The 26,193-nt window shown below is 36.0% G+C and overlaps 1 protein-coding gene across 5 annotated transcripts in view; it reads left to right on the top strand.

Moving 5' to 3' along the window:
• The window catches only part of Ca-alpha1D (Ca[2+]-channel protein alpha[[1]] subunit D), a 1,588,055-nt gene extending 1,562,511 nt beyond the window's left edge, over positions 1–25,544 (top strand). For all 5 annotated transcript variants that reach the window (XM_083117527.1, XM_083117525.1, XM_083117526.1 and 2 more), the window contains 2 exons: positions 3,309–3,439; positions 23,317–25,544. In XM_083117527.1, the coding sequence (XP_082973653.1) occupies positions 3,309–3,439; positions 23,317–23,565 (380 nt within the window). In that variant the 3' untranslated portion in view covers positions 23,566–25,544. The remainder of the gene's footprint in view (positions 1–3,308; positions 3,440–23,316) is intronic.
• Positions 25,545–26,193: the final 649 nt, after the last annotated feature.

Raw genomic sequence — 26,193 nt, 5'->3', positions numbered from 1 at the left:
TGAAAAGAATAGTTCTACCCTCATCCGGTACGTACCATGTTCCTTCAGTAATTGGCCTCCCAAGTTGACTTTCCGTCGCCAAATGCACAAAAGTCGCTCAAAAACAGTGAAGGATTTATCACAGCACATTTGTTGGTTCCGAGCTCCTACGACCGAAAGGGGGAAAAGTTGACAAAAGCAGAAAAACACAAAAGGTTCAGAAACGCGGTGTTTTTCTACCGAAGCTTCAAGCGGATACGAAGTTACAGAAAAATATAAAATAACGAAAACCTAGGATATAAAAAGTAGGTGACAAAAACTGATTGTCATATTGCTATCAGACATCGCGAAAATATTTGACCCCCTCGGGTGGATATCTCCAGTAACTGTCAAAGCAAAGATCTTCATGCCAACACTTGGCAATCTGAACTTGACTGGGATGATGTACTTCCACCAGAACTAGAAATTGCATGGCAAAGTTTTCGGGGGAATTGCATAAGTTGCAGGATATTAAGGTGTCTAGGCGCATCGTGTCTTCAAAACCGCTAACGTGCGAACTAATACGCTTTTGTGACAGTTCCGAGCGGGCCTATGCGGCCACTGCCTATTTACGTTCTTCATACAGCGACGACAGTGTTGAAGTGCATCTCGTAGCCAGCGAAACGAGAGTCGCGCCTCTGAAGAAAGTGACTCTCCCTAGACTCGAACTCTGTTCTGCAGTGTTACTCATACGTTTGCTGCAGACAATAAAGGAAGCTCTTCATTTGAACATTACAGATAAGCTTGCATTTACTGACTCTACAATAGTGTTGTGTTGGATAAACTCTTCTCCTAATTGGCGTACATTTATTGCCAACAGAGTTGCTACAATACACGATGTTCTCCCTGCAGAGAATTGGTTCTACGTGTGGAGTAAAGAGAATCCAGCTGATTTGGCGACAAGAGGAATTTCTCCCTCAACCCTGGTCGAACGCGATATTTGGTTCTTCGGTCCACAGTGGTTACGTAATCAATCCTTCATTCGTACATACACGGTCAACGCTGCAGGAACAGCTGAGTTTGAGAGAGAGAGAGAGAGAGAGAGAGAGAGAGACAGAGAGAGAGAGAGAGAGAGAAAGGGTCTTGTCGTGTTAATCTTCGGTTGAGTTGGTTGAGTTATTAGTAAACAGGTATTCAGTCCTATCAAAGCTCCAACGAGTAGTGGCTCGGTGCTTCAGATTTATGCATAACACCAAGCGAAGTGTTAATGAACGTCAGTTTGGACCCCTCTCAGCACGCGAACTTAATCACACGTTGTGTTAGTGAAACAAGCACAAATTACAGCATTCCCTACAGAAATGAAGCATTTGAAAGAAGGGAATCCTTTGCCTTCGAACAACCCATTACTCAATTTGACTCCTTTCCTAAAGGGAATTCTGAGAGTAGGTGGACGTTTACACAATGCACAAATGACAATTGACAAAAAAACATCCCATTCTGTTACCTCGTGAACATAAACTTACAGAGCTCATCTTGAAACATGAACATTTGAAACATTTATATGCGGGACCACAATTGCTTCTTGCTGTCCTACAGCAACGTTTTTGGATTATACGAGGGAGGGACATAATTCGAAAAATTGTGTTCAAGTACAAATAATGTTTTAAGGAAAAACAGTTGACAACATCTCAACTCATGGGTAGTTTGCCAGTCCCTCGCGTCAATCCAGGCCGAGTATTTGTAAATACAGGTGTATATTACTGGGGCCTATTTTCCATAAAGAGTTACCAACTCAGGTCTTCAAAAATCACCGAAGGATACGTTGCCCTTTTCGTGTGTCTTGCCACCAAAGCAATTCACTTGGAAGCTGTAAATGATCCATCAACGCCTACATTCATTGTTGCATTACGTAGGTTTGTGGCCAGACGTGGCAAAATTAACCAGATCTTCAGCGATTGCGGAACGAACTTCGTAGGGACAAACAGAAAATTGAAAAAGCTACTTCAATTCATGCGACAAAAAGAGCAAGTCCAATCGGTGTCAGATGTTACGGCCTCAAGGCATACAATGGAATTTCAATGCACCGGGAGCAGCACACTGGGGTGAAGTATGGGAAATGTCAGTGTAGGCAGTGAATATCGCTTGAAAAGGGTTATGAGCTCAACATTGCTCACTTATGAGCAGTTCACGTTATTGTCACAAATAGAGACAAGTCTTAACTCGAGGCCATTAACGGAGTTAAGTAGTGATCCACATGACCTAACGGAACTCACGCTAGGACACTATACAATTGTGAATCCTCGTCTAAAGAAGACCCTGTTAGAGGGTGGAATGGTTACGTTCCTAGTGTATATTTTTTATACAATAAATGTTGCCTTGGTGAGCATTTGAATGTTTTATTAACAATTCCAAGTGAAACGCACGTTTTGTCGGGGAGGTGTTGAGAAGTATATTCCACTTATTTCAACCAGATTAAAATATTGTTGCCAGCGAAATGTACCGGGTACAAGTTGCCCTGACCAATATGCATACACATATATTTACATGCTTGAAAACAATGAAGTATTTGTATTTCATTTTACATGGAGGTTCAAGTAAAACTCCCGCCTATGGACCTCTTATTTAGTAGTTAGTGTTATAGTTTACATCACTACTTTTCCATCTATCCGATGCTTGTTTTAGAAGGAACAAAGGAGGATGCTCATAAGAACATCCGCAACCCCCTTCTTCTTGGGAGTAATACAGGATAAACCCCCTCGATAATACACACCACTTCCCCTCGAGAAAAATATATTCTCAGTCATTCAAGAATATCAATTTTAACAATATTCGGCAATTATTATGGCATTTGTATTAGTCTGTATCACATTTTCAATTTTTGATTAACCCCTATTGAAATAAACTAACCATTAAAGTCTTCACTTATATTAAGTCTGTGGTAAATGAACTTCAACTTACGCACACTCCACCTTCATCCAACATCACTTTCTAAGAATAAAAAGAATGCACGGATGTTAATGAAATGAAACTGTGTTTCTTATTTTCATTCAGAAGTCGAATGAACAATATGTACATGGTAATTGTAAAACAAAATATGGGTAGTTCTTTTCCATAAATTCGAATTTATAACATTCAAGGAAATTCATATTCTGACGACTTTTGTACAATATGTGCACCCATATTTTGACATTCATATTGCATTGAAATTCATCATGATATAAAACTAAATAGTCACTGACTGAAAACGTATTTTCACCTATTCTTTCAGTCAATGAGAACTAATTTTATAATTACTAAGTTTGTTATTTAAATACGTTAATTTTGTTTTTACAAAAAAAATTTAATTTCAGTATCGCGAACAGGTGAATCCAATGGAAGTCTTGGCACAGAACGATTATCACATTCTTTACCGGGAAGTCCAGCCGATCATCGACCGAACTTTCCAGAAGTCGTAGGATCTGCTGAAAGCCTTGTGGGAAGGGTAAGTCAAGATGTATGATATACAAAATATGATATTTAAACTTGATCATATGATGAAGTATAAATTATTGCACATAAATGCTAAAACACAAAATTTAATGACTTCAAACAAAAAATAATAACTTTCTTCTCCCTAGTAGTATAACGGTACAGTTATTTGATTAAATAATACTTAATAATTTTATCTTTGTATTGCTCATTTTTTTCCCTAGAGTTCTTAAAGAATAATATAAAGCCCTCATACTAAGGCGAACAATATCATACAAATTAAGAAACAGATTCTAGGTTCTACTGGAAAATTAGTCAGCATGTGGACACCATACAAGAGAAAATTAAGTCTTAGCGAATGGATTCATCTACATTATCCACATAAGAACGTTACAATAGCATTCAAATAGATACCAATAAATTAATGCCTGCAATTGAAAATCCTATTTTCACTAAAAAAGACTGAAAGGTATTAACTACTTATAACCAGATTTAATCAACTTTATATTATGTTTATTTCCATAAACAATAAACTTGATCAGCATACTGGTCGTAAACTTGTGCTGTGATGGAGACATTACATTACATATTAAAATGGACATTACAAAATTATTTATGATATTCATTACGCAAATCCAACAATATTTTCCTTCCTCATGAAACAGAAAATAAGTGATGTAATCAATTCTGCAAAGTATGATCCACAAATAGGAAGGGAGAAGAGAATGCTAGTGAGAAAATGGAAGGAGGCCAAGGGAATAGAGAAGAACGTTGAAGAAGACACAATGAACTGGAATGGGGGACTGAAGTTAAACAAAGAATGGAAGAAGGTGTTAGATAGAGTAGAAAGGACAAGAGAGATAGAGGAGAGGAGATGGAAGAAAATGAAGGAAAAAGAGCGTGAGATAAAAAGTCCAACCACATTCTATATGGAAGTAAATATGTTTAGCCTTTTAGGTGAAGGTACATTTGACAAGGGAAAGACACCTGCTAGAAAGTTCCAGAACAACTTTCTAACTTTCTAATAGTCTAGAGGGAGTAATGTTTGAGTATATATAGTGCCCTGTTTTGTATCTTGTTACATTTGTAGTTGATAAGGAGTCTAAAGAAGACCTTGCTAGAAGGTTGAAACGTTACGTTTAGTTTATGTTTTTAATAAAATAAATTACTGCCTTGGTCAGCATACTTAGTTTTTCGTAGTTCGGTATGTGTGATTTTTTGTATACACATGTAACACCCCCACACACATATATATATATATATATACAGTATATATACGTATATGTAGGTGCACATGTATGTGTGTTGTGTATATGTATAAATATATACATATATATTAGGGTGCATCAAAAGATCAAAATAAACGAAGTATTTTTGTAGATCTCCTCCTCGTATTTCGTGCCAATATATATAATCATAAAGATAATGTGTGCGTATTTTCAATAAAATTAATTTATATTTAGAGGTCGCGCAGCCTCATTGAAATTTCGTAATATGTACAAAAATCGGCAACCCTCTGACATCCCCGTCCTCATAGTATCACAAATGTCCCGCGCGCTGCACTCAGTGCCGCCCTAGCAAAACCGACGTTATTTACTTGAATTATTGTAACATCACTAAGCCTTGTTTCCATGGCATGAAAAACTCAATATGCTGACCAAGGCAGAAATTTATTTTATTATAAAACATAAACTAAACGTAACATTTCAACCTTCTAGCAAGGTCTTCTTCAAACTGTGCACCAAGCACAAATGAAACAAGGTACAAATATGAGGATATGATATGGAATGAAATAAGGGCCAAGAAGAAAGGAGATAAAAATAATAAAAGAGGACCTGACAAGAATTGAAAAATCTATTGAAAAGGGGCTCACCATTTTATATATATACATTTTACGAAATGAAAAGCTGGCAGGAGAAGTTTAGAAAGAAGGTAAAAATAAAGTTGAAGAAGAAAGGAGAGGGACTAGGATGGAAAGAAGAAAGGAGAGAAGATGAAGAAGAGGAGGGTACTAGATGAAGAGTTGTAATAGGGAATGCAGAACATTAAGCTTATTAAAGCTATGAAGAGGTTTCATAGTTAAAGAAAGAAATTTAGACTATGAAGAAGTTATATATGACATTAAACAAGCAGTGTTCCATATCAAAGAATAACCAGAAAGAGACAAGATTAGAAGAAGAACAGCAGCCATACTGAAGAAAGAAATGGAAAAGCATGGACAATTAGATAATTTGAGTCCAAAAGAACGGGAAGGTATGACGAAAATCAATACAAGAAGTGATGTGGTGATAGAACAGGCAGATACAGGAGGAGCCATTGTGGTGATGGAAAAAGAATGCTACGAGAGGAAGTATGAAGACCTAAAAGAGAACGGATATGAGGAGATTTGTGGAACAGAAGAAGAAGAAACTATAAGAGAAAGGGTCATACAAGACTGTAGGAGGAGAGTATTTAAGAAGTTCATAAAGGAGACAGGAAGACTGTCAAGATTGAAAGGATTTCCAAAGATACACAAAGAGGAGATAATGTTGAGACCAGTAATGTACTGCAGAAACAATATTTTGGAACCCTTGGAAAACAAATTAAAGAAAGTTATTGAAGTGTTAGTAACACAGGAAGAAAGTAGAGCAGTGAAGAACAGTGAACAAGAGGAGGACCTCATAAGAAGACTTAAGTTAAATGAGATGAAGACGACAATGTTTAGCTTAGATGTGAAAAGTATGTTCCCAGGCATCAAGAGGGGACACGTTTTGGACATTGTTGGAAAGAGAATTGGACAACAAATTATAGGAGAATGAGATAGTGAAAGAGTTATGAAGGATCTGGGAACCATTTGGAAGAACGGTTACAGTAAAATTGGGAATAAAATAATGTTAATGTGTGAAGGACTGAATATAGGTTCTAGCCTAAGCCCAGCATTGGCTGAATTGGTTATGAATGAATGAGAAAAGAAAGTGGTAGAAATAGGAGGTGACAAAATAATTCTGTTTAGCAAATATGTGGACGATTGTTTTGCCATGTGGAAGGGAACGAAGAGGCAGCTCGACATATTTGCCAAAGAAATACAAGATGAAGAAAGAGGGATATGGTTGGAAATCGAAACAGAAGAAGAAGACAAGATAAGCTACCTAGATATATTGATGAAAAGGATGAGAGGTCAAGAAATTGAATGTCTTGGCATCAGAAGGAGTGTTCTGCCACGAAAGAAGTGAGGTAAGTGAGGTGACAATGAACTGGAATGGGGGACTGAAGTTAAACAAAGAATGGAAGAAGGTGTTAGATAGAGTAGAAAGGACAAGAGAGATAGAGGAGAGGAGATGGAAGAAAATGAAGGAAAAAGAGCGTGAGATAAAAAGTCCAACCACATTCTATATGGAAGTAAATATGTTTAGCCTTTTAGGTGAAGGTACATTTGACAAGGGAAAGACACCTGCTAGAAAGTTCCAGAACAACTTTCTAACTTTCTAATAGTCTAGAGGGAGTAATGTTTGAGTATATATAGTGCCCTGTTTTGTATCTTGTTACATTTGTAGTTGATAAGGAGTCTAAAGAAGACCTTGCTAGAAGGTTGAAACGTTACGTTTAGTTTATGTTTTTAATAAAATAAATTACTGCCTTGGTCAGCATACTTAGTTTTTCGTAGTTCGGTATGTGTGATTTTTTGTATACACATGTAACACCCCCACACACATATATATATATATATATACAGTATATATACGTATATGTAGGTGCACATGTATGTGTGTTGTGTATATGTATAAATATATACATATATATTAGGGTGCATCAAAAGATCAAAATAAACGAAGTATTTTTGTAGATCTCCTCCTCGTATTTCGTGCCAATATATATAATCATAAAGATAATGTGTGCGTATTTTCAATAAAATTAATTTATATTTAGAGGTCGCGCAGCCTCATTGAAATTTCGTAATATGTACAAAAATCGGCAACCCTCTGACATCCCCGTCCTCATAGTATCACAAATGTCCCGCGCGCTGCACTCAGTGCCGCCCTAGCAAAACCGACGTTATTTACTTGAATTATTGTAACATCACTAAGCCTTGTTTCCATGGCATGAAAAACTCAATATGCTGACCAAGGCAGAAATTTATTTTATTATAAAACATAAACTAAACGTAACATTTCAACCTTCTAGCAAGGTCTTCTTCAAACTGTGCACCAAGCACAAATGAAACAAGGTACAAATATGAGGATATGATATGGAATGAAATAAGGGCCAAGAAGAAAGGAGATAAAAATAATAAAAGAGGACCTGACAAGAATTGAAAAATCTATTGAAAAGGGGCTCACCATTTTATATATATACATTTTACGAAATGAAAAGCTGGCAGGAGAAGTTTAGAAAGAAGGTAAAAATAAAGTTGAAGAAGAAAGGAGAGGGACTAGGATGGAAAGAAGAAAGGAGAGAAGATGAAGAAGAGGAGGGTACTAGATGAAGAGTTGTAATAGGGAATGCAGAACATTAAGCTTATTAAAGCTATGAAGAGGTTTCATAGTTAAAGAAAGAAATTTAGACTATGAAGAAGTTATATATGACATTAAACAAGCAGTGTTCCATATCAAAGAATAACCAGAAAGAGACAAGATTAGAAGAAGAACAGCAGCCATACTGAAGAAAGAAATGGAAAAGCATGGACAATTAGATAATTTGAGTCCAAAAGAACGGGAAGGTATGACGAAAATCAATACAAGAAGTGATGTGGTGATAGAACAGGCAGATACAGGAGGAGCCATTGTGGTGATGGAAAAAGAATGCTACGAGAGGAAGTATGAAGACCTAAAAGAGAACGGATATGAGGAGATTTGTGGAACAGAAGAAGAAGAAACTATAAGAGAAAGGGTCATACAAGACTGTAGGAGGAGAGTATTTAAGAAGTTCATAAAGGAGACAGGAAGACTGTCAAGATTGAAAGGATTTCCAAAGATACACAAAGAGGAGATAATGTTGAGACCAGTAATGTACTGCAGAAACAATATTTTGGAACCCTTGGAAAACAAATTAAAGAAAGTTATTGAAGTGTTAGTAACACAGGAAGAAAGTAGAGCAGTGAAGAACAGTGAACAAGAGGAGGACCTCATAAGAAGACTTAAGTTAAATGAGATGAAGACGACAATGTTTAGCTTAGATGTGAAAAGTATGTTCCCAGGCATCAAGAGGGGACACGTTTTGGACATTGTTGGAAAGAGAATTGGACAACAAATTATAGGAGAATGAGATAGTGAAAGAGTTATGAAGGATCTGGGAACCATTTGGAAGAACGGTTACAGTAAAATTGGGAATAAAATAATGTTAATGTGTGAAGGACTGAATATAGGTTCTAGCCTAAGCCCAGCATTGGCTGAATTGGTTATGAATGAATGAGAAAAGAAAGTGGTAGAAATAGGAGGTGACAAAATAATTCTGTTTAGCAAATATGTGGACGATTGTTTTGCCATGTGGAAGGGAACGAAGAGGCAGCTCGACATATTTGCCAAAGAAATACAAGATGAAGAAAGAGGGATATGGTTGGAAATCGAAACAGAAGAAGAAGACAAGATAAGCTACCTAGATATATTGATGAAAAGGATGAGAGGTCAAGAAATTGAATGTCTTGGCATCAGAAGGAGTGTTCTGCCACGAAAGAAGTGAGGTAAGTGAGGTGACAAAAATAAATTTTATAAAGAATTTGGATGACAGAATAAAGAAAATATACACAAAAGAATGTGAAAAGGAAGGCAAAATAAATAGCCTATGGAAGGAACTGGAAAATAATGTCTACGAGAAGGATGATAGACTGGAGAAGAAGGAAGAAAAGTGACAGGGGAGATTTGGAAGAGAAAGAAAAGAGGAAGAGAAAGAAAAATATAGTTAGTTTGGAATAAAGAGTATGGGGAAGACCACAGAAAATATTTGCAAAGCGCTTAGGAAAGCGGGCATTAAAACTTACAGGAAGGGAGGGAGAAGCATCTTAAGAATAGCGAAGAATGCAAACAAGAAAAAGGAAAATAGAGAAGAGCAAGAGGAAGGGATTATCTACGAAGTGAAATCTAAAGAATGTCAGAGTGTGTACATAGGAGAAACGAAAAAGAGGCTGAAAGACAGCTTGAAACAACGTAAGGATGATGTACGACTTAAGAGAGAGAGAAATGCGATATTTAAAAACACGAAACAAACAGGACATGACATAGAGTGCGATGAGGCTAAGCAGATAGGAAGGGAGAAGAGAATACTAGTGATAAAATGGAAGGAGGCCAAGGAAATAGAGAAGAAAGGTGAAGAAGACACAATGAACTTGAGTGGGGACTGAAGATAAACAAAGAATGGAAGAAGGTGTTAGAAAGAGTGGAAAGAACAAGAGAGAAAGAGGAGAGAAGAAGGAAGAAGAGTGAAGAAAGAGAGGAAAGAGGAAAAAGAGCGTGAGATGAGTCCAACCACCTTCCAGATGAAAGAAAATGTTTATCTAAATCGCATGTCAGGTGAAATTACAGTTTACAATTACAAGGGAATTCCACCTGCTAGAATGTTCCAGGAAAACAACTTTCTAATAGTCTTATGTCTGGAGGGGAGTAATGTTTGTGTATATATAACGTCCCTTTTGTACACTTTTGTTCACAAAAAGTGGCACATCCGTTTGAGTTGAAGTCCAGCTTCGTGGCCGGAAGTACAGCCGAAGTAAGTGTTCGGAAAGCAGCAATGTTGCTTACTATCAATCAATTTAACCATATGCAGGAAATTTTGGGTCTCTCAGACTCAAAGAAAAGGGCTAACGGAATGATTGCAGCGTAAATATTAATGAACTGGGATTTCCAAATCTAAAATCAAAGTAATGTAATTGTGAAATATTACTGAAATTTATTTTAAAAAGAAACGCGTTTTTGACGTTCGTGATGAATTAGTTATTATCACAATTCGTTAGAATGCGAGGGCCCCGAGTTTGAATTTGGCCTGAGCATGGGTATTCTTTTTCAGTCTCTCTGAATCGTCGCGAGTAGTAGAAAATGGAAGAAAAGCAACATTAAATAAGGAATAAGAAAAGACGTATTAAGAATAAGCGAGACAGAAATGGTGCTGTTGCAATTACTGAAAATGATGAAAAAGAAAATATTTCAATAATAGTGTTATTCTAGTACAGAAGATGACTTGAGGAATAATTAAACTACTTTCCCATACACTTTGGCAAACAGTATCGCAAAGTTGGCACTGAATGTGCTATGGTAAATTTTGAAGGAAGAAGACTTTATGTCACAGCCGGCGGGCAGGTGAGAGGAGGTACCTCCCCCCCCATAAACACATCAGTAATCCAGGCTATTAAAAGTAAGTCAATGGATGTCCTCTCATTCGCCTTTAACAGTCAATGGATTTTTTGTAAAATAAAAATTCTCGGGCTTTACTTTATTTACACGTCCACATTGGTTTCGTAACGCAGCACAAAAATAGAATTGTGACTCGCTTAAAATTCTTACCGAATGAATGAATGCCTCCGTACATTCCAGAATAATTACTCTTCATTTTGAAATAAATACATTAAAATAAATAATGTATGTGCCGTTGGTTAATGAGATTCGTCGTCACGTAGCAGAATCCGCTTTATTGACGGGAACTAGCGAACGGTAATCATTTAGGGATGGAAAACCCTTACACAAATGCACGACTTCCCAACTTTTACATTACTTTTCATGCTCAAGCTTCACTTGTATTTTGTCAGCAAAGTGTATAGCACATGAACCCTATCTGATGAAGCGTATTGCTTTCAAATTAATGTAATTTGCGAGAAGCGACATCAAAAGTTTTGAGTTGGACAGGAAAAGATGCAATCTTATAGGTAAAATCCTCGAATAGCTTTGTTCCTTCTCCGTGGCTTGTGGCCATGACGTCAGTCCGTGCTTGAGCACGGGAGAGTCAGGTCCAAGCTAAGCAGTCAAGCAGGTTTAGATAACGCGTGACACGTAAAACCGAGTGCGAGTGTTGGGCCAAGTGGAAAATAGGACTCGTGATAGGTAATAGTATTGACAATAGTTATTAAGAACAAAAGGTTAGCAATGGATCGTGAAAATACCATTTTGATGAATTTCGCATATGGAGCAGGAAAACCTAGTGTAATGGACGTGCATGAGTTCATTTACAGTCAGTTTAAACTTAGTATTGATGACATTTTAGCAATACAACTACCGACAACTGCGCGGGGTGTTTATTTCAAATTAGTGCGACAGCGTACTATGTTAAAATTGCTAGAAGAGTACCCAGGTGAATTAGAATTTAAGTATGATAATGGGAACGCAGTGAAAGTAAACATTAGCGACGCAAATCGAATAGTGAAATACGTACGTGTATTTAATTTTCCTATGGAACTTGAATTAAAACATGTGCACGGGAAATTCAGTGAATATGGAACAGTGGATGAAGTGATAGAAGAAATGTGGAGTGAAAAGTTTCGTTACCCTGTGCCTAGTGGCGTACGTATGGTAAAAATGTAATTTAAGAAGCCAATACCATCATTCGTAACTATTGGCAAATATAAGTCCCACGTGATATATACGGGACAAACTCCAACGTGTTAGTTTTGTGGATCGGATGAACATTTAAGATACAGTTTTAACCAGCGGCAAATGACTACCCTAAGGGTACCACGGAAAGTAAAGGTACAGTAAGGCAGTATTGCCCAACGAGACCGACATGGTAAGCTCAGAGGGATCAGCAACTCCATCACATCAGCAGAAAAATGAGGTTACCTCACAAATGAAGCCAACCTGTAATAATGAGATGGATAAACAAATAGGAAGAACACCAGAGGTGGGAGCAAATAACAAAATGACAGAACCTCAAGAAAAAAGACACTCGAAGGAAGAAAAAGAATGAAGCGAATTATTGAAGAGTGAGGAGAAAAAGGAAGAATTTATGGGCACATCCCTCACCCGCCACTACCTTATCGCCAGAGGAAACTGCATCCGCCACTAAATCACTGAGTGACAAACAAGAAACAGAAGAAGATAGTGGTCTCATTTCCACTTGTTGGAGTGGGAATAGTAATCAAATGAAGGTAAGTGAAACTAATCTTAAACGAAAAGCAAAAACAAAAAACTCTATAGCAAAACGGCGTCCTACCAGACGGTTAGGAAATAACTTTTCAAATAGTGCTCCAATTATCGGATTAAATGCTTCAGCAGGGAAGATGGGGAATGGTAATAGAAGTAAAGAAAGTGAAAAGGAAGCTCAAGGAAATAGTAAAGAATGTAAAAAAGATAAAGTGCTTACCACGACGTCATGAAGGCGTATTCCGGGTGTGGGGGTAACGCTCCCGGATTTGAAGCGACCGGGGATCGAAACCGAGACGTTTAGCATGGTATTCAGACGCGTTACCAACTGAGCCACCGCGGCTCAGTATTTAGAAAATAGTATTTAGAGTAATTTATTTATATGGAAAATATGTATTATACAAAATGTGCGTTATTTTAATACTATTAATAGCATTATACAGAAATATGGAAACATCAGTAATACGAGTAGCAAATATAAATATAAATAATATACAAAATGAAACAAAGTTAAAATCACTTCGTAGTTTCTTATATAAAAAAAGTAAGGATGTTGCGATGTTGCAAGAAGTAGGCCGAAATTCGCTAGAATGCAATCAAAATTACATAGAATATAATAATTATAATTCAAGTGGTACAGGAACTGCAATTTTAGTTCGTAAAGGACTATCATTTATTCAAGTACAAAAATAATCCAGTGGAAGATTAATCATGGGGAAATTGGGAAACTTGACATTAATTAACGTTTATGCCCCGTCGGGATCAAGATACCGGAACGAAAGAAGTATTTTTTATACATATACAGTACCACAATACATTGCAAGTAGTGCAGGTTCAATGTACTTAGCAGGGGGTTTTAATTGTGTATTTTGTAATGTGGATCAAACACTGGTTATAATTTTTCAAATGCTTCGCAAAAATTGGTGTGCAATTTCCAGTGTGTGGCAAGAAAAAAGAGGCAATTAACTCGGATACACATACGTTACTGCAACTAGTGCATCGAAAATAGATAGGGGATATGTTTCAAGTGAACTAAAATCAAATATTACCTCTGTTCATATGGAACCGGTGGTTTTTATTGATCACCATGCTGTAATTACAACAATGAAATCACCGGTAAGGTTAACTAGAATAGGGATTGGAACTTGGAAAATGAATACATCACATTTAATTGAAGAAGATTTTAGATTTGGCTTTGAAAAACAGTGGGAAAAATGGACTAAGAGATCATTATATGAACAAAATATTAATCGATAGTGGACAGAAATTTTTAAACGAAATTTCCAAAGATATTGTAAACAACACTTCTGGGAAAAACAACACGAATGGTGTAACAAATTTAATTTCCATTACGCAGTTTTACACGATCTATATAAGAAAAAGAAAAACGACAGTGACACGCAAACGAAAATTAAAAAAAGTGAAAGCACAACTGCTGTGCCTACAGGCAAAAAAAGTAGAAGGAATACGTACATACAGATATTGAAGAAGAAATAAATTTAGTTCACGTAACAAATTTATATCAGTTACAAAAACAGAGTCTGATAACAGAACTGAAGAATAACTATGGAGTAGGCCATAATGAGAGGAACCAAATACAACAAATAGTGTATAAATATTTGGAAAATAAATATTCAAACGCATATCAAAATAATGAGAAGGCTAGTCAATATTTAGACAAATACATACAAATCCTCCAACCAGAAGAAATGGTTGGATTAAACCAACCATACACAAATGAAGAAGTGTGTAAAGCAATAGTACAGGGAGTATGGCGAAAAGCACCTGGGTAATATGGAATAGCGACTAATGCATATAAAGTTTTATGGCCAACAGTGGGTAATACTTTAACAAAATGGGTTAATACAGTATTAAACAAAAATAATGTAGTAAATTATGAGGTAGGTAAGACTGCAGAATATGGGCTGCTTAGGAGGAACGTGGTTCATAATTTTTTGGTAAAGTTTTGTAGTTAGCAATCGGGAAAAGTAAGTTTGAAGGTGCGGAATTTTTTTTTCTTTAAGAAAAACTAGAAATACGTATCCAGGTTGGGCACTCTTGGAAGGAAAAGTGACATGGTGGCGCACATTCCTGCACAAATCTAGTGAATGCAAAAAATGCCTACGTTCTTAGGTAGCTAGGTTTAGTTCTCTTAGCCTGAATAATAATTTGGCATTGTATTTATGCTAATGAAACCAAACCTAACCTTGTAGGCATTCCTCGTCGAAATAATGAAAGAAACTGTGCATAAACAATATGGATGCGAATGAATATAGAGAAATGCATTGCTTTTAGTAGCAGAAAAACATTTTTCAATGCTATTGGAACCCAACCTAACAGGCCTAACCTAACCTTGTAAGCATTCCTTGTCTGAAATAATGAAAGAAACTCGAATTCTGCGAAACGAAGGGTCTCATTTATCGCACAAAGCATTTTTATTGTAGGCTAGCTTGGTTTAGTTCCCTTAGCCCAAAGAATAATTTTGCATTGTATTTATGCTAATGGAACCTAACCTAACAGGCCTAACCTAACCTCGTAGGCATTCCTCGTCTGACGTCAGAACACAAGGTAGGAAAACTCTTGCGCTGAGAGGAAGACCCAGAAACAAATGACAGTAACTCTGCGTAAACAATATGGACGCGAACAAATGGAGAAATGCATTGCTTTTAGTAGCAGGAAAATCATTTTTTACGCGCAATAATATAATAGTAATCTGAAATGTAACACCGGAAAATGGAAGTAGAAGGTACGCACTTTCAGGGGATATAAATTTTGTACGTCTATTTAGAGGAAAAAAGCAGCCCATGTTCTGCAGTGAGACCAATTATGAGACAACAGGAATAATAATTTTAATACCAAAAAATGGTCAACCCAAGGAAATGATAGATTATAGACCAATCACATTATTTAATACAGACTATAAAATAATGACTAGATGTGTAGCAAATTGATTAAGTTGATTTTGACAAAACTGGCTACACCACATCAATATGAAGTAGTTGGAGAAAAAAAATACCATTTTTTGACACTATTACGAGATGAAATAATAAAATCTCAAGATTCCCAACAAAATTAATACCTCGTAGCGATTGATTATTCACAGGCATTTGATAGAGTAGGACATAGTCTTTGCTAAAAACAATACAAAAGATGGGTATTCATGGACAAGTGAACGAAAATATCAAAACATTAGTGACAAATATAAGCTTAAAGGCAAAAAATAATGGGTTTTTAACTAATAAATGAATAGTCAACAGAGGACTTCCGCAAGGAAGCCCATTAAGCTTACCTCTTTTTGTAATGACCTTGGCACCTTTCCTTCAACACTGTCGCACGACTGTAAATAATAACAATAAAGAAACGGAATTTACGATTGGAGCTTATATAGACGATGTCACAGTCATATTCCAAATTCAGGCAGCGATTAAGAACTTAATATAATGTATACGAAAATTTGAAATAGAATCTGGTGCCTTAGTGAATATGACTAAAACGTGTTACTTAACATTAGGAAAACAACATGAACATGAACAGTTACCTGACGTGATATTTAAAAAAGTGGAGCAAGTTAAAATCCTAGGAGTGTTTTTTACAAATGACACTACAAAAAGCATAAAACTTAGTTATGATAATATATATATCAGATATTAATTATACCATACACAAATTTATACAACGACCCTTCACTTTATGTACGCGAGTCAAAATAGCAAATGTATATATCTTATCAAAATTGTGGTATGGAGCTCAAATTTGGCAATATGATAATTGTAACTTAGTACGAATAAAGAAAAGTTTAAAGCGGTTCCTTTGGGCAGGAAATGTTTCCCGAGTGAATCAGCAGACACTTAGCTCAAAAAAATAGCACGGAGGAATGAGTTTGGTGGATGTTGTTAAAAAAAACAAAAGCTTTGTTTAATCATCGGTATTTTTCAATGATTCAGTCTAAAGAAAATATCCAGGACATTCCAGAATATACATATATAAGAGATATTCCATTAGAAGCACCAGTGAATGAGATAAAAATTCCCACTTCCAAAACAGTATATCAAGAATCTATAATGGAATATTTATATGACCCTATAAAGAAAATAGACTATAATCAGCTAACAGTGAGAGATTTGTATAATCAATACCTTACTCAAAATAAGGATACGCCACATATAGTGAAGAAACACCCTAAATATAATTGGAAAAGAATTTTTACAAACATTTCGGCAAAATATTTATCCAATAGACAATTCAGTCAATGGTACCAAGTTGTTCACGAACTAATTGACAATAAAGCAAAACGGCATCGGCTGGGGACAGACCCTAATTGTGAGCAGTGTTTAGTAGAATATACAATAGAACACAGGATGACGCACTGTGGAAAGGCAAAACAAGACTAGCCGGTACTCCAAAAAATGATAGCACATATAAGTCGATCCTCAGTTCAGTGTATTACTCCGAAATTAATAATTTTTCCGGAATTTAATTTTCCCCTGCTACAAAGCATCGTGCGATACAATGGATTATAGGTACGTACATGATATATATTTTTTTCAAAGGACAAACAGGAAACAATATAAGGGATTATTACCGCAGTGAATATGGAAAAATTTTACCTAGTAAAAAAAATAGGTTATATGCAAACTATGTTCAACATACACTGTATGACTCAACAATAGAATGTAATATTTTGAATGTAACTACAAATGAATTATGGTTAAACCTTGTTAAAAAAAGTAGTATGTAATAGAGATATATTGTTAATAATAAAAAAAATGTCGGTTAAAGGCCAGCTTTGTAAGCTCAAATCCCAAGTTCGAATCCCTGTGCCTCCAAAAATATTTTTTCTTACCAAATGGGTTCTATATAATGTATTTTATTCTCGTCACACCAATTGCAGCCTGAAACTTTGTTATTGTTTGCGTGCCAATAAGTGAATATGAATTGAAGCTATTACTCGTTCAGAGGACGTGACAGTTACTCGAGACTACTTGAAATTGAGATTTTTTAGTTGCTGGTAAGCCTCGATATTTACATGTGCTAAAATTGAAAATTGTTGTGTGATAAAACACACCGTTAATATTCTCAAGAAGAAAATAACTGAAATTAAATTAGTAAGTAGTGAGGAACATAAGCAGATGTATTTTAAGATGTTCCGTCATTCACGTGTCACTCTCCTAGTTTTATAGTTAGATAGATATTTACAAGTGACCCACTCGTTGAATGCTCGCACCTTAAGAGTAATTTCCAGATGGGAAAGAAAAAAGCCTGGTCCAAATTGTAAAGTCAAGCCGTGCGTAGATTTTAGATGCTATTATCAGAAACAAATAGAATTAACAGTAACTACAAATATTTACCTAAACATCACTCATACGGCACTTAGAATACAGATGTAAAATATGTATTTTGGATGATTAGCTATTTGAGTTATTTCATAGTGCACGAGTAAGTGTTTGGATGAACCCTGTCTTCTGAATCTGTAATTTAGTAAACGTCAAGGAATATAATTTGATCCTGTTGCAGGAGTTATTACTAAGAATAATAATAAAAAACTACTTTTAACTAAAATTATCGACCAAAATTGCTTTCTTGTAGAGTTTGTATAAAAGGAAAGCACTATATTCTTCAACTATATAATTCATAAATATGATAGGAAATTTGCTTCTCTCTTTTTTTATCTAGGAATGTGGATTATTGATTGTTATGTTGTTGGAAAATGATTAATTTAATTTATTTTTGTTTGGACAGTTAATTCTATAGTTCTCTAGCTTAATCGTAAGGTAAATTAGAAATTGATAAGTTTCGTGACATAAGAGAGAGACTTTCGTATGTTGTGTTGTAAATTAGTCCCCTTGAAATAGAGTGGATCTGTGTACGATAGCAGACACCCCGCGCAGTTGTCGGTAGTTGTATTGCTAAAATTTCATCAATACTAAGTTTAAACTGACTGTAAATGAACTCATGCACGTACATTGCACTAGGTTTTCCTGCTCCATATGCGAAATTTATCAAAATGGTATTTTCACGATCCATTGCTAACCTTTTGTTCTTATTAACTATTGTCAATACTATTACATATCAGAGTCCTATTTTCCACTTGGCCCAACACTCGCACTCGGTTTTACGCGTCACGCGTTATCTAAACCTGCTTGGCTGCTTAGCTTGAACCTGCCTCTCCCGTGCTCAAGCACGGACTGACATGGCCACAAGTAACGGCGAAAAAAGAAAGCTATTTGAGTAATTTATCAATAAGGTTGCATCTTTTCCTGTCCAACTCGAAACTTTTGATGTCGCTTCTCGCAAATTACATTAATTTGAAAGCAATACGCTTCATCAGATAGGGTTCATATGATGTACACTTTACTGACAAAATACAAGTGAAGCTTGTGGATGAAAATTAATATAGACGTTGGGAAGTCGTGCTTTTGTGGAAGGTTAGTATTTCCATCCCTAAATGATTACCGTAAGAATTTTACGAGAGTCACAGTTCTATTATTGGGCTCCAACTAACGTGGACGTGTAAATAAAGTAAAGCCCGACAATTTTTATTTGACAAAAAATCCATTTACTGTGAAAGGCGAATGAGAGGACATCCATTGACTTATTTTTAATAGCCTGGATGACTGATGTGAGGGGGGGGGGTACCTCCTCTCATGTGCCCCCCTGGCTGTGACATAAACTCTTCTTCCTTCAGGATTTCCCATAGCATATTCAGTGCCAACTTTGTCATTCTGTTTGCCAAAGTGTATGGGGAAGGAGTTTATTTATTCCTGATGCCTTTTTCTGGACTAGGATATCACTATTTTATAAAGTTTTTTTCCCCATCATTTGCAGTAATTGCAACAGCACCCTTTCTGTCGTTCTGCATATTCTGTTCGTTATTTAGTGTTGCTCTTATTCCATTTTCGGCTACTTGCGACGATGAAGAGAGACTGAAAAAGAACACCAATGTTCAGGCCAAATTCGAACCCGGGGCCCTCGCATTCTAACGAATTGTGATAATAACTAATTCGTCACGAACGTCAAAAACGCGTTTCTTTTTAAAATAAATTTCAGTAATATTTCACATTTACATTACTTTGATTGTAGATGTCGAAATTCCAGTTCATTAATATTTACGTTGCAATCTTTCCGTTAGCCCTTTTCTTTGAGTCTGAGAAACCCAAAATTTCCTGCATATGGTTAAATTGATTGATAGTAAGCAACACTGCGGCTTTCCGAACACTTACTTCGGCTGTACTTCCGGCCACGAAGCTGGACTTCAACTCAAACGAATGTGCCACTTCTGGTGAACAGAAGTGTACCTTGTTACAATTGTACTTGGTGCAGAGTCTGAAGAAGACCTTGCTAGAAAGTTTAAACGTTACGTTTAGTTTATGTTTTATAATAAAATAAATTTCTGCCTTGGTCAGCATATTGAGTTTTTCATGAATTATTGATGCAAATCTATGCTAAATTACACCATCATTACTGGAAATCAGGTGAGATATATATATGAGCGAAAGCATGTCCATTTCGTACATTTTTTTAGCTACTAGAGAAAATAAACTATTTAGTGAGAGAGACTATCTCGTATAATTCCGAAGTTATTAAAACTTTCCCATGTAATGAAGTAATTTAGAAATGAACTAACCATTCACAAAATTTCCAAAGTATTTTTCAGTGTTTTTTTAAAAAAAGTCAACTTATGTTTCAAATCAATTTGAAATCGTATAACTTATATGGGCTTAGAAAGGAACGATTTGTTCCAGAATTCTCAGTCAACATCTTACTCACTCGCAGAAGAAGCAAATGATATATTAAATAATATGGTGCTAAGAATTGAAAGGAAAATTACTTGATATTTATACATTTGTGTATAAAACACAACTCTTAAGAAACTTACAACCTATTTTGAAATATTCAAATCTCAATATGTCCCTCCTACATTTATGAGATATGCGAAGAAAATACACAGGACTATAAAAAACTGAATTTTGTCAATTTCCAATATTGTTGTTTTTATAACTCTGAAATTTCGTATGGGTACTGCAATAGTTTCTGCATATAAATAATTTGCATTCCGATCAACGCACAGTTGTTCTTATTTCAGCAAAATTCTTGGCTTGTGTGCTATGATTTAAGGTAAGAAACGTTCCTGCGCGCGGTACTGGGTACCGCCTAAAGGACACCGGTCTCTTCAAATGCGTTTACGTGCAGGCGCCTTTGGCGGAGTGGTTAGCACCAGGGTTGTTAATGGTCCAGGAACCCATAAATTCTAATGGGTTCTATTGGGTTCAACTGCAGGATTAATTTTATCATTGCTGTTTTCACCATTTATTCAATGCACAATAACTCATTTGAATTGCAATACACGGAAATAATAAAGGGTTGTAAACATGTCTGGTGTCACAACAATCAAGTTTTGCCTCTTTTCTGACGTCATTGTAACAGTTTCTCTCTAAACAGCAAAACGTCTTGGCGTGTGCTGTACAGTCTTGATTCAAAAAGTTGAGTCATAAAAACATGTTCAAAATAAGTCCTTTTTTTGTTTCTTTGTAATAGTTAAAATGATAAGAAATGACATACTAATTATATTAAGCTAGAATTTATAGCAACAGCTTTTGTTGATTAATACGTCATGAATTATACTTGGGTTGTTTTCGACCCAGGGGGCAAGTCCACTAGCAGAACTGCGTTGAGAAATTCAATACAGAGATTTACTGAAAGATCTCGGAACAATATTTGTTTCTCTCCTCGATGGTTATTCAAACTTTTTATTCCTTAAGTGAAACACGATAATGACACTGATGGATGATGGCCAATAATATTTAAAGTAAATATCTGTCTAACTATTTGGGTGAAACACGGGAATTTGTCATTGGACAAGTCTGGTATTTATTCCCAAGGGGGGTGAATTTCAGCTAACCGTGGATTTATGTGACGCGTAAACGACGTACACACACACACACACACACAATATTTTTTTCTTCAAGTGGACAGACGCTTACGCAATTGGAATCAGGGGAAAGAAAAGGTGTGTTCCAATACTGTATAGGATGATTGACGAAGCTTTTCATTTAGCATAGTCATGGGGTTGTGCATCGGACAATCTTAGGTTTCACAGAGATTTTACTTGGGGGTTGCTGATGAAGTATGGTGTATCGAAACATCTAGATTGTACCCGCCTAGAAACATATGACTAGATAAGACATGTCCCTCATATACTAGTAAGAAATGAGAAAGCTGAACATCTCGTTCTGACCAACCAGCCTGAATTTGTCGTGCAGTTTGTCAAAACAAAATAGTGAAAAGTCGTGTAAATTGGGGAGTTTATACTCATCATTAGTAGTGTATTTCCAAAGAAGGCTGAAAGGAATTGTTGGTTTCATAGTAACAGTAATATATTTTCACCAAGAATGACCTTACTCACAAAAAACACCCTGGTGTAGGCTTTAATTCGAACTCAGGATAATAATAAAAGACCGCTCAACTCAGATTCTACACACGATAACATTCAGGCTGCACCAGAGAACAATGAACAACATGTAGCGGATTCTCGCAGTAACTACCTGAATTATATCACCTGCGTATATATCCTGGTGCTGCATCTCACCTTGAATGAAACTATGAAATTCCGAAAACACATCGAAACTATCCTCGATCTCAGCAACTCTAGAAGAAACATGAGTGGATTGAAAAGAGGCATGGAATGAAGTTGCTGGTGAGTTCATTTCAATTAAAGATACTTCAAAAGCTAATTTGTAATTTAGATAGACTACAAGAAAAATATTGAGTGGCGAATGTGTTGTCAAACGTACCGTAGCAAGTCGTAAGAGTTGATGTCCATGTGATTCAATTTGTGAATTTGAATAGTTTTACGGTTCAGCTAGAAAATATTTTAAAAGTTTCACAATATCAGTATGAGAAGCTAGAGTTGGTCAAGTAGGTGGAGAGAACAGAAAAGTGAAAATGCCAAGAGAGACACAATGGACTTCAAAGTGCTGAGACTACGGCAAAATTAACTTCAGTTTGATTATTGGATATTTCGGGACCCCGAGGAAGTGTGGTTAGCATATCGAATTTATTGAAATGTATTTATAATAAAATTATACATTTTGAGAATATCTTGATGTATTTTATGAAATACGAGTGAGAAGAAAATCACGATGTAGTGCAAACAACTGTAAAATGAAACAGAGATAGGGATAAGATACCCGAAGATATAGAAAACAGCCTCATAAATTGGACTTGAGCGAGTATGATTTTAAAAAGATGAGAATAGGATGAGGAATGTACTGTGTACAATATATCAGAAAATGAAATAATTGTTTGTATGATTTGATCTTATCTTAAAAATATGCGGTAAAATTTTAGGTCGACTTAAAAACACTGTAAGATTACATGAAACTTTTCATTCCAAGTAATGTCAATATCTTGAGAAATATCTGCAGGATATTGCTTCCACCATTTTAATCCTCTTTTATCATCACCACCCTGTTATCACGATTTCTGTGAAATTTCATTGCTCGATAATTACGTTTAAATAGGTTTCCATTACGAAGATTAGTTCGCTTTTTTTGTATGAAGAAAGTAGACTAAGAAAGTGAGACACGTTTTGTGACATCATGCACGTGAACACTCAGGAAGAGCTGTAGAACTGACCCTAATTATGTGAGTCTGTAGTGAGGAGGAATTACTTCAGTAAAATGAAGTTAATTTGGTCATTGTGAAGTATTTACAGGGAAAATTAGCCATTTACGATCACCCTCCAAAATTGTTATCCTGAATCTTTAATTTCCTCTACCAACAATCCATTATTTCCACATTTCCACGTGCAAATATTGTTTATGCTAATATATTATGTCTTTATTTTTTATAGGTCCTAGTCGAACAGGGTTTAGGCAAATATTGTGATCCAGATTTCGTGAGGTACACATCACGGGAAATGCAAGAAGCTTTAGATATGACTCAAGAGGAAATGGACAGGGCTGCACATCGCCTTCTTCTTCAGGAACGTCAAGGACGACCATTGTCTTTCCACGGCCAGTCTGGTAGTTTAAGAGATGACTCATCTCGACCAAAAATCCGAGAATTGGAATATGGTATGGAGTCAGATCGTCATTTATAGCAGATACTGCAATTTTTTTAGGACAACACGTATTTTAACATGTGATATGCACCCAACATATGACTCCATATTGGAGTATTGGGGTGGATGATCACTAAACACAAGTGTTCCATGGGATTGTCAGAACAGACAGAATTGTACTGTGTCGATTGGACACCTCTCCGGGATGTATTTTTACGTCTGACAATGCTACTGTTAATAGTGAAGTTGACAATTGTGACCACTTATTTTTAAGATCGATGGTAAGCTTTGTCCATGTTTCCTAATCACAAACAGGGAAGGGATAAATGATTTGTTGTTTGTATTATGGATAGTTGAAGAGAAGTGAGACTAGTTGTTAAGTGACATTTTGTTGATGAAGTGAAGCTACACTTGAAAACTAAAGCTGTGTTTATGAAGCCGTCTTCATTCATAAAAAGGTTTGGATTAACCAAGTGCCTATCAACTCTGTGACGTAGAATACAGATACCTTCCTTCTGGTTCACGGAAGATGTTGAAAATTTGCTAAGTGTTTGAGTTTCTTATGTCAACCAGTTAGATTTTTTATTAAAATTAATTACTTTCATACCCATAGTAAATTAATGGATTGTTAATTAAGTAATTTGAATGAAATTCGGACCATGATATTTCCTTGAATACCTTTGTTCTCACGCTTTACACTCCGAAGTTGTTAGTTCAAAATTTGTTATTTATATTTATGTTTGATACTACCGAATATTGGGTATATTCATTCCTGTATATTAGTTAGTTTATGTCGATGAAAGATTTGTTGCTCTTGTGTATATCAAAGAATTGAACATCCAAATACATGACATTGACACGTAAGCTCATCATCACAAAAATACAGATACACACAAGGATACACATATGCAAGAACTTTTCTAATTGCGATGATGAAATCATTGCACCATGATGTAACTGAATTGGCAGGTCCAGATCTCATAGTAACATATAAGAATTTTGCTGACCGGTATATTTTTTTTAATTTTCAAGAATAGACAAATTTTCCAATGCAATCTTGCTTATGAATTTGTTTCTGTAAATATGGGACAAGATGAAGTGTAGGTTACGTAATTTGAAATGTACTTACCTTCAAAATATAACAAGGAAAATTCAAAATATTACAATCTTACCAGATTTTCCACTTTCTAGTCATATTTAATCTGATGTATGAAGTGAGATGGTATTCTCTGCAGTTAAAGAAATAGTAACAGATCCATAGAATATGGTGTATATATTACCAAAATAAATATTAAACATATGTTTTTATATGTTACATATATGTGCAAAGACAGATGCAAAATATTTTCATAATGCAAAAGTAACCTATTATTAATTTATAAAATGCAGACTTTAGAAATGGTAAAGTATAAAATTAGACAAGTCAAGAGAGAAATTAATCCATGAATGAATACAATGTATGTACTACTGATTATGGGTATTACCTTGGAAAGGGTGATGTGTTGGTTTTGAGATTCTATTTTGAGACAAAACCATCAAAAATTACTGGTAATGAAACAGGTAAAATAATATCAATCATTTAATATTTTTAAATCTACAAGATATATTTTGGTCCAATAATTAATTATTATTACAATGAAATTACAGATAGAATATTATGTTGTGTCTCTCTGCAGCTAAGTGGTGTAGAAGCAATCATATCACATACATATGGATCGTATTTTTCTTTACATTTTTTGCAAAATGTTAATATACAATCCAAGACAAAGTTTTGTAATTTCTATGTAGTTCCAAAATAGACGCATGTTAACTTTCCGATACTCATAAATCAGGAGTATGTTGTGATTTTTATTATTTTGTGGAGATAATTATATGTATCTCTTAATTTTGGTTTTATAATCTAATTATAAAATTAGGTGAGTTCAATATCCAATATATATATAAATCAACGAAGGAGAAAGGAAACACTCACCGGACATTGGAAAAAATCAAAATTTTCGCTAACCTAGTAGCATCATCGATGTGAGACGAAAGAAACGGAACCGGAAGTTCGGGCCCTGCAGATTTGCCAGTTCCCCATCGAAGAAGAAGCGGTGCGTAGAACGAAAAAAACACTATTTCGTCACCAGGCTCGTCGAAAACCTGTGAGTGTGTGGGGTGGGTTGGGTTGGGAGAGAGGGCGGGAGGAATGGGATGGCTTGCGAGGGAGGGTGGAGTGTGGTGGGGGCATTACTGGGTGACCTTGGTTAGGCCAGGTGGAGTGGTTGCACTCATGGTCGATATATAGGCCCTCTCCCATCTTTTGCGAACAGAGGTGTTGACTGGTTGGGGTAGGAGATGGATGATCGCTACCCAGAAGCAGTCGTTGAAACGGATGTTGTGGTGGTTGGTGTGGACGGCGACTGTAAAATCCAGGTTGTGGGTGGAGCACGGTGGTTATTGATGCGGAGGTCGAGGGCCGTTGATGTTTCCCTCAGGTAAATCACCACAGATGTTGCAGGTGAGGATGTAGATCATATTTCAGGCGTGGCAGGTCCCTTTGGGATGGAGGGTAAATTTGCCAGTTTCCGTGTGAACCTGGAGGTTGTGAGAGGTAATGAGGAGGGGGCAGGTTTTGCACCTAGGGCGGTTGCATTTGTGGACAGGGTGGTGTTTGTTGTGTGGTGA

The sequence above is a fragment of the Lepisma saccharinum genome, chromosome 2 (assembly GCF_977018435.1).
Source record: "Lepisma saccharinum chromosome 2, izLepSacc3.1, whole genome shotgun sequence".
Taxonomy (NCBI): domain Eukaryota; kingdom Metazoa; phylum Arthropoda; class Insecta; order Zygentoma; family Lepismatidae; genus Lepisma; species Lepisma saccharinum.
The sequence above is the reverse complement of the archived record's forward strand: the minus strand, read 5'-3'. Positions and strand labels throughout refer to the sequence as shown.